This window comes from Dermacentor variabilis, chromosome 1 (assembly GCF_050947875.1).
Source record: "Dermacentor variabilis isolate Ectoservices chromosome 1, ASM5094787v1, whole genome shotgun sequence".
NCBI classification, from domain to species: Eukaryota; Metazoa; Arthropoda; class Arachnida; order Ixodida; family Ixodidae; genus Dermacentor; species Dermacentor variabilis.
Window position 1 is genome coordinate 60325533 of NC_134568.1, and position 14778 is coordinate 60340310.

Here is a 14778-nt window from a genome sequence, read left to right on the forward strand (position 1 = left end):
ACTGGTGGATAGGGTTGGGCAACGATATTTTGCAACGATACATAAAGCAGGTCAGCGACTTATTTTGCTGCGTGTTCTTCTGCATAGTTTCGTATTTGTCCCACGTTATGATTCTGCGCGTAATTTGCATATTAATATTATAGGGTTTTACGTGGCAAAACCACAATTTGATTATGAGGCACGCCGTAGTGACACACACACACACACGCGCGCGCACACACACACACACACACACACACACACACACACACACACACACACACACACACACACACACACACACGCGCGCGCGCGCGCATGTATGCCACAGCCTGGTGATATATCACACCAACCTGTTTCACTTTGTACTCTATCTCACTTTGCGCTATCTGAAATAGGAGACTATGATAAGCTGCGCTCAGCTTTTTGATGGAAACTTCAGGAAATATTCTCGCAGATGGTGCGGGAGATCTCGGTATCTTTCGCATTTGGCAATAAATTCGTCTTTGCCAGTCTCCACAGAAGGCGTTGTTAGACCACGGAAACACTTTAGTAACTTTGAAAGAAAAAAAAGAGCGACTCGAGGTGGAGAAAATGGGAAAATGTGCTTTAAATATATTGCGAGCGCAACACATGCCTGACTTTTATCTTCATCATCTCTATACATCAGCATCCATTGTACATCTTCCTCATTTGTATATATTGCTACGAGGCGCTGCGGTAGCGAACGATGATGAGAGGACTAACGAAGCCGTCGATCGTCCATAGTCGCGCGCACGGGCTCCATCTTGTATGCCTGTCTTCTACCCGTTGTGTATATTTTGTGAACATATTGTCAAGCGTCCTTTCTCCCTGCAACATTTTCGTGGAGAGTGTGGGTTTTTCAAATTTCAAGATGGATTTACGCAGCGGACGCTCCTTGGCGGCATCTACAATGCCACCGCAAGGCGGGGACGAGAATGCTTCGAGCAGGTCTCCAACAGTGCCTCAACCATCCGCTGCCAACCGCCCCATTGTCTTCACACAACCACGTGACCCAGGTACCTTTTCCGGCTCTGACAACACCAACGTCGAAGATTGGCTTCAATTGCACGAACGGGTGAGCACTAGCAACAACTTGGACCCGACTCTAATGCTAGCGAATATCATATTTTACTTGGCGGGCATGGCACAAGTGTGGTTTCGGAGCCACGAACAGGAGCTTACGAGCATGGAGGTATGTAAGCAAAAGCTCATCGATCTGTTCGGCAAGCCCATCGGACGCTGTCTTGCTGCGCAGAAAGAACTTGCATGCCGAGCTCTGACTTGCACCGAATCGTATGTGACGTACATCCAGGACGTGCTCGCGCTTTGTCGCAAAGTCGATGACACAATGCCGGAAACGGAAAAGGTTGCGCATATGTTCAAATATATCGCGGATGGCGCATTTACACTTCTGGATTTTCAGAACTCACCCACAGTGCAAGACGTCATCAATTAATGCCGACGCTTTGAAGAAGCAAAAAGTCGCCGTGTTACTCCGAATTTCACACGTCTTCGGACACGGCTGCGACGTCTACCTACGAGGACCTCCTTCTCCCACCCGTTCCACCGTTCCTGCTGCATCCGACGATACTGTGCGCATAATCAGCCACGAGATTGAAGCTGCCTCCCCAGTTCACCTTCAGGTGCGCAACCCCGACGAGTCCCATGCAACCATTTCTATTATCCAAACCGTTGTGCGTCAAGAACTAGCAAACGCAGGATTACAGAAGCTTCTCTGTCTTCTTTTGTCTCTCCTTTTTTCACGAAACGTATTTCGCGCCACAATCAATATACCTAGGAAATCTAAGCGCCAACTTGCCCAAGAAGAAGTCCTTTTGGATTACAGATGATTTGCTCAGTGAACGGACCGGATTACCGTCCACCCGCCGCACTTGAGTTATACAGAAGCCCATCCGTTCGTACTCGTTATCGGAATTTCGCAGAATGGCGCACTTCCGATGACAGGCCCATCTGCTTCTGTTGTGGATGCGTTGGACACATTTCCCGCCATTGTCACAGTGCTTGGAACTCGCAGCCTCTGCAGAGCTATCGAAACACCCGACGTCCAGCTGGTAGTTCCCGTGTGCCAGTACACTGACGAAGACAGCGCTCCGCCATCATGGCCGGCACGATCAAACCGCTCCCCTTCGCCATCCCGACACCTGCCCCACTCAACTCTGCGTCGTCGTTCTCCTTCTCCCTCATACTGCCACCGCTCATCGGAAAACTGACGGGCGCAGCTCCGAGAGGTGAGTCTGCCACGACGACCCGACCCGAAATTCCTCTGCTCACACTACCTGCACATCACAACCTCATCAGCGTAGACGTGGACGGTATACCTGTCATCGCTCTCAGTGACCCCGGCACCCACATATCGGTCATGAGCTCAAACCTCCGTATTAGTCTGAAGGAAGTTCTTACCCCTGCTCCGATCGCTGTAGTCCGCGTAGCCGATGGTGCGACTCCGGTTGTTGCTGGGTTGTGTACCGCCCGTGCCACTGTTGCCGGGCGCAACACTTCAGTGTTGTTTTACGTCTTGGATCAGTTCCCACATGCAATCAACTTATGACTTGACTTTCTCTCGGCATATTCGGCTCTTGTTGACCGCTCTGCAGAGAATATCCAATTTGCCTTACCTCATGCCGTTGAGCCTTTTGATCCTGCGCCGAGTCGGCTTTGTTCCGCCGATTACATTTGTCTACGACATCTCGCCGTGATGTACATCGACGTCTCTCCTGATCCCCCTGTGGACGACGTCGATTACATAGTGTCGCCCAACTCTATCGTCCTCTGTTCGCAGAATGTCATATTTCCCCACTCGGTCATCACTATAAAGGGCAATGCCGCACGTCTCCTTATTGTGAATTTTGGACTATGCCCTCAAGTGATACCCCAGGGTATCTCCCTCGCGACCCTAGCTCAGACTCCAACTATCACGTCTCCGTTTTAACTGAGCCTGCTTCACCGCTTCCTGCTGCTATTGATTCGAACCACAGGATGTTAGATAACATAACGAAGATGATCGCCACTGACCTTCCGGACGAACACATACACGCGCTTCGGGGCCTGTTCATGTCGTACCAGGACATTTTCTATTGCGGTGACCGACCACTGGGCCAAACAACACTTGTCAAGCATCGGATTCACATCAGCGATGCCAAACCCATACACCGACGTCCCTATCGTGTCTCCTCCGCTGAGCGCAAAGTTATACAAAAGGAAGTTGACACAATACTTGCCCGTGATATCACCGAACCTTCTTCAAGCCCATGGGCACTTCCTGTCGTGCTCGTTAGAAAGAAGGACAACAGCTGGCGCTTCTGTGTCGACTATCGATATCTTAACCAAGGGCGCTATAACGTAAAGCTATTCCAAACTTTTCTATTCCAATTCTGCAATCAACCCTCCGTGATTGGTCTGAAACTTTTTTGGGCCACCCCCACTTCACCTGTCTGTCACGCGACGCCACGAAAACCGCGACAGTTCCCCATATTATATGGCGTGTACACACTGATTATGCATGATTTGACCGGACAAAAGAAAAATTGTTATTTTTGATTCGACGCCTTTTCAACATTAGCCCTCGGCTATTGATCAAGAGCTTTCGCTTGACCGAACAAAAGAAAAATTGTTATTTCTGATGCTACGCTTTTTCAACATTAGCTCTCGGCTATTGGTCAAGAGTTTTCGGGCTGCACCCACTTCATCTGCCTGTCACGTGACGTTACAAAACCGCGGAAACTCACCGCGTCAAAATGACGTGTACGCGTTAAAGATGCATTAATATGCCGAACAAAATTGAATATTCTTCTGAATAGCTGCAGGCTGCCCCAATCGGAAAGGAATAAAAGATGGCTGCCTCTGATCGCTCAGGCACTGGCGATTCGCACCTGCCGAAGAGCATGGGTTTATTTGCGTATAATAAAGCTTTCTGCGTGGTCGTGTAACGTTTTCGGGTACTTTCGGCACGTTTACGACCTCGTTCTACCAACGCTTCTTTGTTGAGGATCCGTTGTAGTGTCATTCTTCAACTTCCGTTGCATGCAGCCGCGATTTTCGACCGGTCACCGCAAGCTAAGTAAGGGAAAGCTGACCAGTCGCAGACGTCAGCACCGCCCTCTTTATCCGCTTATCGATTTTAGTGCAGTGGCTCGGCCCCATCGAACCCCTCTCCACTTGAGTGTGCTACTCGCCTCTTGTCAGCCAATAAAATACGACAAGCCGCCCGATGTAGGCAATGTTATTCGTTTTTCAAGCAAACAAAAGTGACCTCCTATGTTCTAGGACAGCGTTTGATTGGTGTGTTCAGACAACCTTGTGGGTCACCGCCCGATGCTTGCGTCGGCGGTTACGCAAATTTGACGTCAGAAGATTGGAATAAAAATATATTAGAATAGTTTTACGTTATAGGGCCCCAAGTAGCAAAAAAAAAGGCGTGTACCCTTTACCTCGGATATATGACGCCCTTTACTGTCTCAGCGGTTCCAAGTATTTTTCTTCAATAGACCTTCGTTCCGCGTATTGGCAGATCGCAGTTGACGACATGGATCGTGAAAGGACGGCGTTTATTACACCTGATGGTGTTCAGTTTAAGGTGATGCAATTCGGGCTATGCAGTGCTCCCGCCACATTCGAACGAATGATGGACGCCCTCCGGCTTAAAAGTGGTCAATCTGCTTGCGCTACCTCTATGATATCATTGTCTTTTCACTAACATTTGACACCCACCTCGAGCGTCTCTCGACAGTTCTTTCAGTATTCTGAAAGGCGAGACTTCAGCTCAATGCGACGAAATGCCACTTCGGACGCCGTGAACTTACTGTGCTCGACACCTCGTCGACTCTTTCAGTGTTCGTCCCGATCCGGAGAAAGTCCGCGCGGTCAACAATTTCCCTGTGCCCACGTACACAACCAACGTTGGAAGCTTTTTAGGCCTCTGCTCCTACTTCCACAGACTCGTGCGAAATTTTGCTGACATCTCACGCCCTCTAACGGAACTTCTTAAGAAAGACGCGGCTTTTGCCTGCGGTCCCGACCAAGCGAGTGCATTCGCTGAGCTGACGACGCTATTCACGCCGCCACCCATTCTCGGCCACTTTGACGTGTCCGGCCCAACCGAAGCTCGCACCGACACCAGCGGCCACGATATCGACGCTGTTTTGGCACAGCGACAGCATGGTAACGACCTTGTCATTGCGTACGCTAGCCGTCTTCTGTCACCAGCCAAGCGCAATTACTCGATCACCGAACGTGAATGCCTCGCCCTCGTTTGGGCAGTGGGTAAATTTCGCCCCCACTTCTATGGACGGACTTTCACGGTTATCACCGATCACCACGCCCCATGCTGGCTTTCGTCTTTAAAAGATCCAGTTGGACGTCTCGATCGGTGGGCTCTACGGCTCCAAGAGTACTCTTACACAGTGGTGTATAAGACAGGCCGACTCCATGAGGACGCTGATTGCTTGTCAAGTCATCGTGTAGACCCACCAGGGGCGCTATAACGTAAAACTATTCCAAACTTTTCTATTCCAATGCTGCTATCAGCCCTCCACGAATGGTCAAAAACTTTTTTTCGACCACGCCCACTTCACCTGTCTGTCACGCGACGTCACGAAAACCGCGATACCTCCCCATCTGATATGATGTGTACGCACTGATTGTGCATGATTTGACAGAAAAAAGAAAAACAGTTATTTCTGATTCGACCACTTTCCGCCATTAGCCCTCGGCTATTGGTAAAAAGTTTTCGGGCTGCACCCACTTCACCTGCTTCTCACGCGACGTCACAAAACCGCACAAACTCACCGCGTCAAAATGACGTGTACGCAATAAAGATGCATTAATATGCCGAACAAAACTGAATTTTCTTCAGATTAGCTGCAGGCTGCCCCGTTCCGAAAGGAATAAAAGATGGCTGCCGCCGATCGCTGAGACGCTGGCTACTCGCACCTGCCGGAGAGCATGGGTGTATTTGCGTATAATAAAGCTTCTTGCGTGGCCGTGTAACTTTTTCGAGCCCTTTCGACACGTTTACCACCTCATTCTGCCAACTCTTCTTTGCTGAGGGTCAGTTTTAGCGTCATTCTTAAGCTTCCGTTGCATGCCGCCGTGATTTTCGACCAGCCACCACAAGCTAAGTAAGGGAAAGCCGACCAATCGCACACGCCATCGCCACCCTCTTCATCCGGTTATCGATTTTCAGTGCCCTGGCTCTGCCCCAGTGAATCCCTCTCCACTTGAGCGTTCTCCTCGCCTCTTGTCAGCCAATTAGATACGACAAGCCGCTCAGTTTAGGCAAAGTTATTCGTTTTTCAAGCAAACAAAAGTGACCACCTATGAGCGAGGATAGCGTTTGATTGGTCTGTTCAGACAACCCTGCGGGTGACTGCCCGGTGTTTGCGTCGCTGGTTACGCAAATTTGACGTCAGGAGATTGGAATAGAAACATATTGGAATAGTTTTACGTTATAGGGCACCAGACCACCCTGAGACCGGCGAGTCAACTTGCGTCCTCGCGCTTACCGTGTTTGGTGACATCGCCGATGAGCAACGACGCGACCCTTACCTGAGAGACATCATTCTCAGCCTGACGGAACTGCAAACTTCCTCCTCTTAGCGTATGTTTGTGCTGCAAGATGGCATATTGTACCGATACAACATGCACCCTGATGGCCCTGAACCGCTACTGGTCGTTCCTAAGCATATGCGTGATAGCGCGCTCGCACAGTTTCATGATGTCCCAACGACTGGTTATCTGGGACTCTCAAAGACACACAGCTGTATGGCCGTGTTCGGCTTCGTTTCTTTTGGCCCGGTATTTACTCTTCCGTTTGCTGTTACGTCGCCTCCTTTAAATCTTGTCAGCACCGCAAAAAACCAGTAGCCCTACCAGCTAGCCGTCTTAGCCCATTGAAATACCATCTGCGTCAGTCTTTCGAGTTGGTTTTGACATTTTCCTCTCCGGCTTAGTGGGAACAAGTGGATAACAGTTGCTACGGGCTACATCACACGGTACGCGATCACGCGGGCTCTCCCGGTTGTGCAACCGACGTCGCTGACTTCCTCCTCAACGCAGTGATACTTCACCACGGCGCTCCCCAACAACTCCTTACCGACTTTCTCTAACAGGTTGTCCAGGACACATTGCACACCTGCACTACAAAGCACAAGTTTACAACGGCGTATCACACCCAGGCCAACGGCCTCACAGAGCGGCTCAATAGAACTGTCACAGAAATGGTCGCTATGTACGCCTCCACTGACCACCGTGACTGCGATGCCGCTCTGGTGTTCGTCACATTCGCCTACAATACGTCCCGCCATGATTCTGCTGGTTTCTCTCCATTTCTTTATTTGTATGGAAGAGACCCTATATTACCGTTTGATATGATCCTCCCAGCCGTTCTCGATACAACGTCAGAATATGCACGAGATGTCATATCTAGAGCTATTGAGGCACGCGAGATTGCACGCCTGCGTCTGACCACTTCCCAAGAAAAGCACCGATGCATATATGACGCTCGTCACCGCGATGCCCACTTTAACCCTGGTTACATCGTGCTTCTTTGGAAACCAGCACGGCGAGTTGGTCTTAGTGAAAAGCTAATTTCACCCTACTCAGGCCCATACCGTGTCTTGCGTCAAGTGACGGACGTGATCTACGAGTTACACCCTCTAGATACCTCCACACCACGATCCTCCTCTGATATCGTTCACGTAGCTCGACTGAAGCGACATCGCTCAAACCTACCAAGTGCCGGAACAGTGCCTTCACCACCGCGGGTCATGCTACGAGGCGCTGCAGTAGCGAACGATGATGAGAGGGCTGACGAAGACGACGATCGCTGACAGTGGCGCGCACGGTCTCCATCTTGTATGCCTGTCTTCTGCTCGTTGTATATATCTTGTAAATATATGGTCAAGCATCTTTTCTTCCCGTAACAATATAATCATCAGCTGCAAAGCTTCATCTTCGTGTGGAAGCACGAGCGTTTCCTTATAATTGATGTAGGTGCTCTTCGTTCCCCAATACTTCTCGCACGTCCTCAGTGGAGCTCCGCTCGGGTCGCCGCATTAAACACCACCAGTAATGCTCACTCCAGTGAATCCAGGCACGTCCGATGCCACCGCTCTACTGCAGCCTTCGCCATCTGTTGCGACCATCAACAGCCGTCAGCGCGACTCACAAGTCTTCGCTGGTCTATGAGGGAATGATGGCAAGGACTGGCTCCAAAACTGCAACCTCGTAAGCGACTTCAACAAGTGGGACAGTTTGCAGAAGTTGCGGGACGTCACGTTCAACCTGTCCGATGCCGCGAAAACTTGGTTTTGGAACCATGAGCCAGATTTTCCTCACTGAGCGGCGTTCACGCAACAGCTTCGGCAGATTTTCGGTTCTCCCGCGCTGTTCGCGCTGAGGTCGCGAAGAAGCTCACTGAGCGCATCCAGTTCTCTTGGGAATCGTAAACCTCATAGATTGAGGATGTGCTTGCACTGTGCAAGCGTGTGAACGCCACCATGTCTCAGAGCGACCGAATACGCCACATTATTAAAAGCATAAACACCGTCGCCAAACAACGCCCTTGCTACGAAAAATCCTGCTACCATCCAGGATGTGGCCACTACTTGCGAGCGACTTGAGGAACTCCAGTCCCTCCAGCTATGCACCGATGCCTCGGACATTCGCCTCCCTTCGGCCATGGACTTGCGCACGCTGATCCGCGACATCGTTCATGAAGAGCTTCACGGGCAGGGCGCTTCCTTTGCTACGGAAAATACCGTCCCTTGTTCACCGACCGACTTGCACGACATCATTAAGCAAGAGATCAGGTCCGCTTCACATCTAATGTGCTCTGACGGATCCTGCATTCGTCAGGTACCAATGTATGCCGACGTTGGGGTGCCTTCTTCAGCCTTTACCGCCCCTTCTGCCTACACCAGAAGACCATGCTCTAGTGGCATCTTTGTAACCGCCAGGGCGTGTACACCGTTGCTACTCCGCTCTGCGTCCTGCCAGACCCATTTGCTGTTACTGTGGCTATTGAGGGCACATCTTCCGGTTTTGTCGAAAGCGTCAAAAGGATCAGCAACGTGGCTATGCTCCTGAGGAACGTACAGGTGTGCGCCCAGCAATGGGCTACCAGCGCACCGCTTTATCACCGGTCACCTTCTCCTTCCTTACCCTACTGATATGCCTATGAATTCCCGTGAATCTTGCCACAGGTCACCTTCTCCACGTTGTCGTTCAGTGTCGCCTTTCTTGCCCGCTTCTCAAGTCACAAACACCCACTCGTAAAACTCCCCGTTGCAGTCTTAGAAGCGAAAACTGCATCAAATGCATCAGCCTACGATTCCTCCAGAGTGACTGCCGAAGTTGTGACTGCTACTTGTCATGGCTTATCACGGCTTTTGTTCCCGCTTTCGAAAAGTGAGAGTGCCTTACTCCGGCCCTTCTATCCGTGGAGCGACCAACGCTATTATTCGTCCAATTGCGCAGTGTACTGGTTGTACGGAATTCGACACACCACTGTTTTTGGGGTCTTTCCTGAGTGTACCCACGAACTAATTTTCAGGTGTGACTTCTGCATCCGCTTATACCTCTTATCGTCAGCGCATCAAACATCTGGATGCCTCCGGCTATCCTTCACCTAACCATGAAGAACGCATTTGCCTCGTCACCTCCTCCGATTACGTTCTTTGGCCATCTAGAGAAGAGATTATAAGTGTCAGCTCCAAGAACAACGTGGATGACGACGTACTCATTCTATCCTACGGCCATACCCTATCTCGAGAGATTCTGGGGTGCGATCGCAGATGGTTGTTCGCCGCGTTCGTTCGGTTACCGGCGCGCGCGATTGGCCTACTTCGCGCCGACGTCGCCAGCCGCTGGGCGCGGCCACGTTTTTGGTGACGTCAAAATGACGACACGCTCCTGTCAATCATCCTCCCACCGAGTATTTCGTCTGCTAGGCGCCGAACCCGACGGGAGCTGGGAAATTTGGAGCGATCATACGGCTTCGCAAGGCTCGTCTGGTGGATTGGATTGGATAAAACCGGCGGCTGCGGCATGGCACGTTTGGATCCAATTCATAGTTTAATTCGAGAAAATTGCGCTTCCGTTGGGAACTTAGGTTGTTGCGCTGGCGTTTCTAGAGGAAGGAGGAGAGCGGGTGGCGGTGCGAAATGCGTTAGAAGAAATGGCAGAAAGTGAATTCCGGCGTTGTTTTCGTTTCTCGAAACAAACAATTCGTTGGTTGTACAGCAAAATCGACCCCATCATCGGTGCCAGCGAGCCACTGGAATGTTGTCGCTGCCTCTTGAAAAGTGCGCCACTCTTCCCGTCGTTTCGATTTCTTTTTTCTTCTCGCTGTGCGCGACACCACCTAGGGACGACGCAAAGAAACTAATAGTTATAAATTGCAGTAGTCACACGTACTACTATTTGAAAACGTGTTTGGGTTTGAGAAGAAAAAATAGATTTTTTTAGATAAAGATTTCATTCATTTGGAAGACGAGAAACATTTCGTTTTGTAGTATACTGTCCGCAAGCAGACGACAAACGACGGAAGTAAACTTCCGGGAAGGTCACCGCTTCCTGATTGGCTGCTCTCTCCGCCCCGTTGTCACAAATGTTGCATACTGCCACTGTGTGACGTTGCAGCAACTGAACAGAACGAGTATCGAACAAATATCTCCGATGGCGCCCCTGATTACCCCGGGTCTTTTTCGCTTCTCTGAGGGGTCTGCGTTGATTACCGCTTGAAATCAAACTCCCGAATCCGAAATGTTGCCCCGTGGGTCAACTTTCACTTGCGCTGTTGGCACTCATCTCGTTGCAATTGTTGCCCTTTCGACAAATCTACCACAGTCAAGATCGCCGCTAAGCAATGCCTCTTCCACACCATTGTCGGCAACCATAAGCCCTGACCTGACACCTGCCTAGCGTCAAGGTTTTCTGACCCTAGTGAACAAACACGCTTCCTTGTTCAACGTCACTTTCGTCCGTCCTCAGTATGACTACCGCCGCTACCCACCGCATACAGACTGACGACTCCCGCATTGTTCACCGGCGCCCATATTGCGTGCCCCTTACAGAGCGCAAAATCATCGAGGAAAATGTATCAGACATGCTTCGACGAAATATCATACGTCCTTCCACTAGTCCCTGGACCTCTCCAGTTGTTGTAGTGCAGAAGACGATTCAGTGTGTTCCTGCGTGGATTAACGTGCGCTGGACAAAATCCCGCGCAATGATGTTTACCCCTTGCCACGGATCGACGATGCACTAGATACGCTACACGGCGCCGAATTTAAAATTTTTCTAGCCTTGACCTTAGATGAGGCTACGGGCAAGTATCGATGTCCGAATGCGACAAGGAGAAAACATCATTGGCCACCCCAGATAAGCTCTACAAGTTTAATGTGATGCGTTTTGGACTCTACAATGCGCCCGCCACCTTCGCCTACATCTCCACAGTCGCCAACGCACTGTGCTGGCTTTCATCGGCAAAGAACTTATCGGGTCGGCTTGTCGGCTGGGTGATTTGCTTACAGGAGTACGATTTCGATGCCCCCTACAGGTCTGGAAAGACGCATGAGGACGCTGATGCTCTAACTCGCTACCCTCTGCCGAACCACGACGACTCACCATCGACTCTTCGTACTAGCGTACGTCCTGAGTGTACATCCTGAGTCATCTTCATCGGCTTTACCCATCGTAACGCTCGATTGCCTAAGACCCAAGAGCCGATCTTTCCTTGTGTCCCACCCAAATGTCGACCTATACTGCCGAACTATTCTCGAACGCATGTAAGGTTCATCTTCACCCGTGAACGCCCGACTTCGTCGACAACTTAATCAATTCAAGCTGCACAGTGGGGCTTTACATCGCTACATTTATCTCGTCGATGGCAACAAATGGCTCCCGGTCATGCCACGTGCTCTGCAACGTGAGGTGCTGGAAGCCTTTCACGATCATCTGACGGCCGGCACTCTATCGTGTCACTCCTCGCGTGAGGGATGTAGCAGAGGGATGTAGGATGTACTTTTTAACAGCACTATCTTCGGGATCAGCTCACATTTTTAAGCTTTACATACCCACGGTGAGGGCCCGCGTCTTTAGACTGCACTATCGTCGGAATCAGCCCACGAAAGAGACTAGAAAAACATACCAGATACACGGAAAAGCATGAGATAACTTGCTAAGAAATAATTGCCTTAAAGAAAAAAATAAAACAAACAAGCCATTTCCCTAGGGTTGAGGATTGGGCGAGTTGGTATTGCTTTCTAAAACTATTACAGCGCCACATAGAAAGGAAGAAATAAGCCGAGCCGGCCACATAAAGGAACAGCGCTCTGTTCCTTTATCTGGCCGGCTTGGCTTGTTTTTTCCTTTCTATGTTGCGCTGTACCAGTTTTAGAAGCCATTTCGGCTACAACAAGGAGAAACAGTGCATTGTGGCACAGCCACGCAAACATTCAGTAGAAAGGCGCCGTGCAGTCAAGCAGTAATGGTGGCGCTTACATTGTAGCTGCGAGTCCAGTTATTCGATTTTGATTTTCGTCGACTGAAACGAGCTGCGGTATTGCTTGCGGAGTCGGATCTTCTCAAGCGCAACCGCGTTATTAGTAACCACCAGTTAGAGTAGCGCTGTGCGCACAAGTGTTCCATGTGCCCTAGCTAACGTTAGCCAAAAGCAAAAAAAAAAAGACAAAACCACAGTGCGAGATACAATTATAAAACATATGGTGATCATTCGTCACAGGTAAAATGACCGAACACCGTAGGTCTTATAACTGTATCTTGCACCGTGCTTTTTATTTCCTTTTTTTTACAGCGGAGCTGTCTTAGGCTAGTTTTCAGCGTTTCGTGACGTGTGTATACGCAAAAACGATGGCGGCGTCTATAGAGTTAAAATAGCTTAAGGATAAAGCGAAATCGTATTAGCGCATGTGTCCCAGCTGCGTTTGATGCCAGATGGGTCAAAACCGGTGATGGATGATGGATGGTGGTTTGATGCGTTGCGATCTACGCAAACAACGACAGCGCAGCCGTTGCGCCCTATGCCTTACTGACGACGGGTGACATCCTTGCCGTGGAATTGCCGACGCGTGCGCCGTAGACTGGGGACGGAATTGTTGTCGCCACCGTATACGTTATTCCCGGAACGTCAAAAGGGAACCTTTAAGACTTTATCATCGACGCATTGGATGGATCCTCCCGGTTGACCCAAATACCATCTTCATTGTGGGTGACTTTATCGTCGGTGTATGTCGCCCCGACGGAGAGTGGTTCTTGGCGTTTCTCTTGCAAAGGTTCGGCCTTCAATGTTGCGCCAAGACCAATGTCTCCACGACGCACCATCGGTCGTGCATAGTCGTAACGTTCGCTAAGAACATCTCCAGCGTTGTCAGAGAGCCCATGGCCGTCTGTCATAGCGACCATACGGCCATAATTACTGTGGTCACGAGATAGACGTAAATACAAATAATCATAACTGCGTATATATTTGTATTATATTCTTTTGCTGATTTATTTTGTTTTATTTATATGTTATATAACTCCGCTGGTCATTCACCTTCCCAGAGTGGGATCGCTCTGAATTTTTTTCCCTTACAACAGGTTGGATAACGTTAGCTGCGGCACCCTATACCATGTGTCCCAGCCAACCTTAGCCAAGGCATTTAAAGAAAATAATTCTTAAAAAAAAGGTGGTGCAAGGCAAGATTTTAAGACGTGTGGCGTTCGGTTGCAAGAGGTCTGGCGACCGAACACCGTAGGTCTTACAATTCTAACTTGCACCGTGGTTTTTAAATAATAATTTTCTTTGGATGGCTTGGCTAAGGTTAGCTGGGGCACCCTATACATATAGCTTCCATTTTCGCCGCTGTGTTTAGTGCGAACAAAGCTTCGCGCCGTCTTCACGCAGGGTTTCCGCCAGATGCCGCAAAATGCGGCACACTTCCGCCACGAGACGGATCAGTTCGGCCTGACACCCGAGCAGCTCTTCTTCGTGGGCCTCTGCATAAATTGGTATCAGCGGAGCGTCGAGCAGCGCGGCCTGGCCGACCGCGTGTGCCGCTTCGCGCTGCCTACTCTGCGCGCCTTCGGCGACGCCTTCGGCTGCGCAAAGACGCCGTCATCCTCCAGCTGGGACGAATGCGGCCACTAGATTCGACGGGTGATGCAACCTCCGGCGTCGCCGGCGTTGCCTGTGGCGTGAACAGAACAGGTCCCTGTTCCATACAGTGTCGGGGGATTCCGACCAGGCCAATCACTTACAACGGTTTGGCTTCTGTGGAAAATGACCTTCCGCGGAAGCATACATACAGAAAGAAAGGAAGAAAGGAAGAACTACAACTGCGAGAAAGTATTTCCAATATGTTCACTAGCGCAAATCGTTTCTTTGTTCATGAATTGTCCTTGTTTCGCGTAAAAAGAAAATGTTGTTGAGAAAACGTTGAAATGTCATTGGTCGATGTTGCATAATGTATTGACAACACATTGTGCATTTTTTGAAATGCCATTCAGGTAAGTATTGAAACCTCTTGAATGTTGGCCACTCAAATTCTATTGGAAATCCATTGTGCGATAGTTCCCTTGAATATTTATTGAGCCGCCATTGACGCGGTATTAAAAGCACGTACTTTTTTAAAGATGATATTCCATATCAGCCAATGAAATAGAGTTAGAACTTTTATACGCTACTTAATTTTTTCTCATTTATTGCTGAAAACGCATTCATAATCGACACTTCTATGCTCTGATGCTGATGAA

The 14778-nt window shown here is 49.8% G+C and overlaps 1 protein-coding gene across 1 annotated transcript in view; it reads left to right on the plus strand.

The window, feature by feature from the left end:
• LOC142575373 (neprilysin-1-like) overlaps window positions 1-14412 on the plus strand; it is a 28764-nt gene extending 14352 nt beyond the window's left edge. The window contains exon 6 of the mRNA XM_075684746.1: window positions 13931-14412. Within this exon, the coding sequence (XP_075540861.1) occupies window positions 13931-14173 (243 nt within the window). The 3' untranslated portion in view covers window positions 14174-14412. The remainder of the gene's footprint in view (window positions 1-13930) is intronic.
• The last annotated feature ends 366 nt before the right edge of the window (window positions 14413-14778 follow it).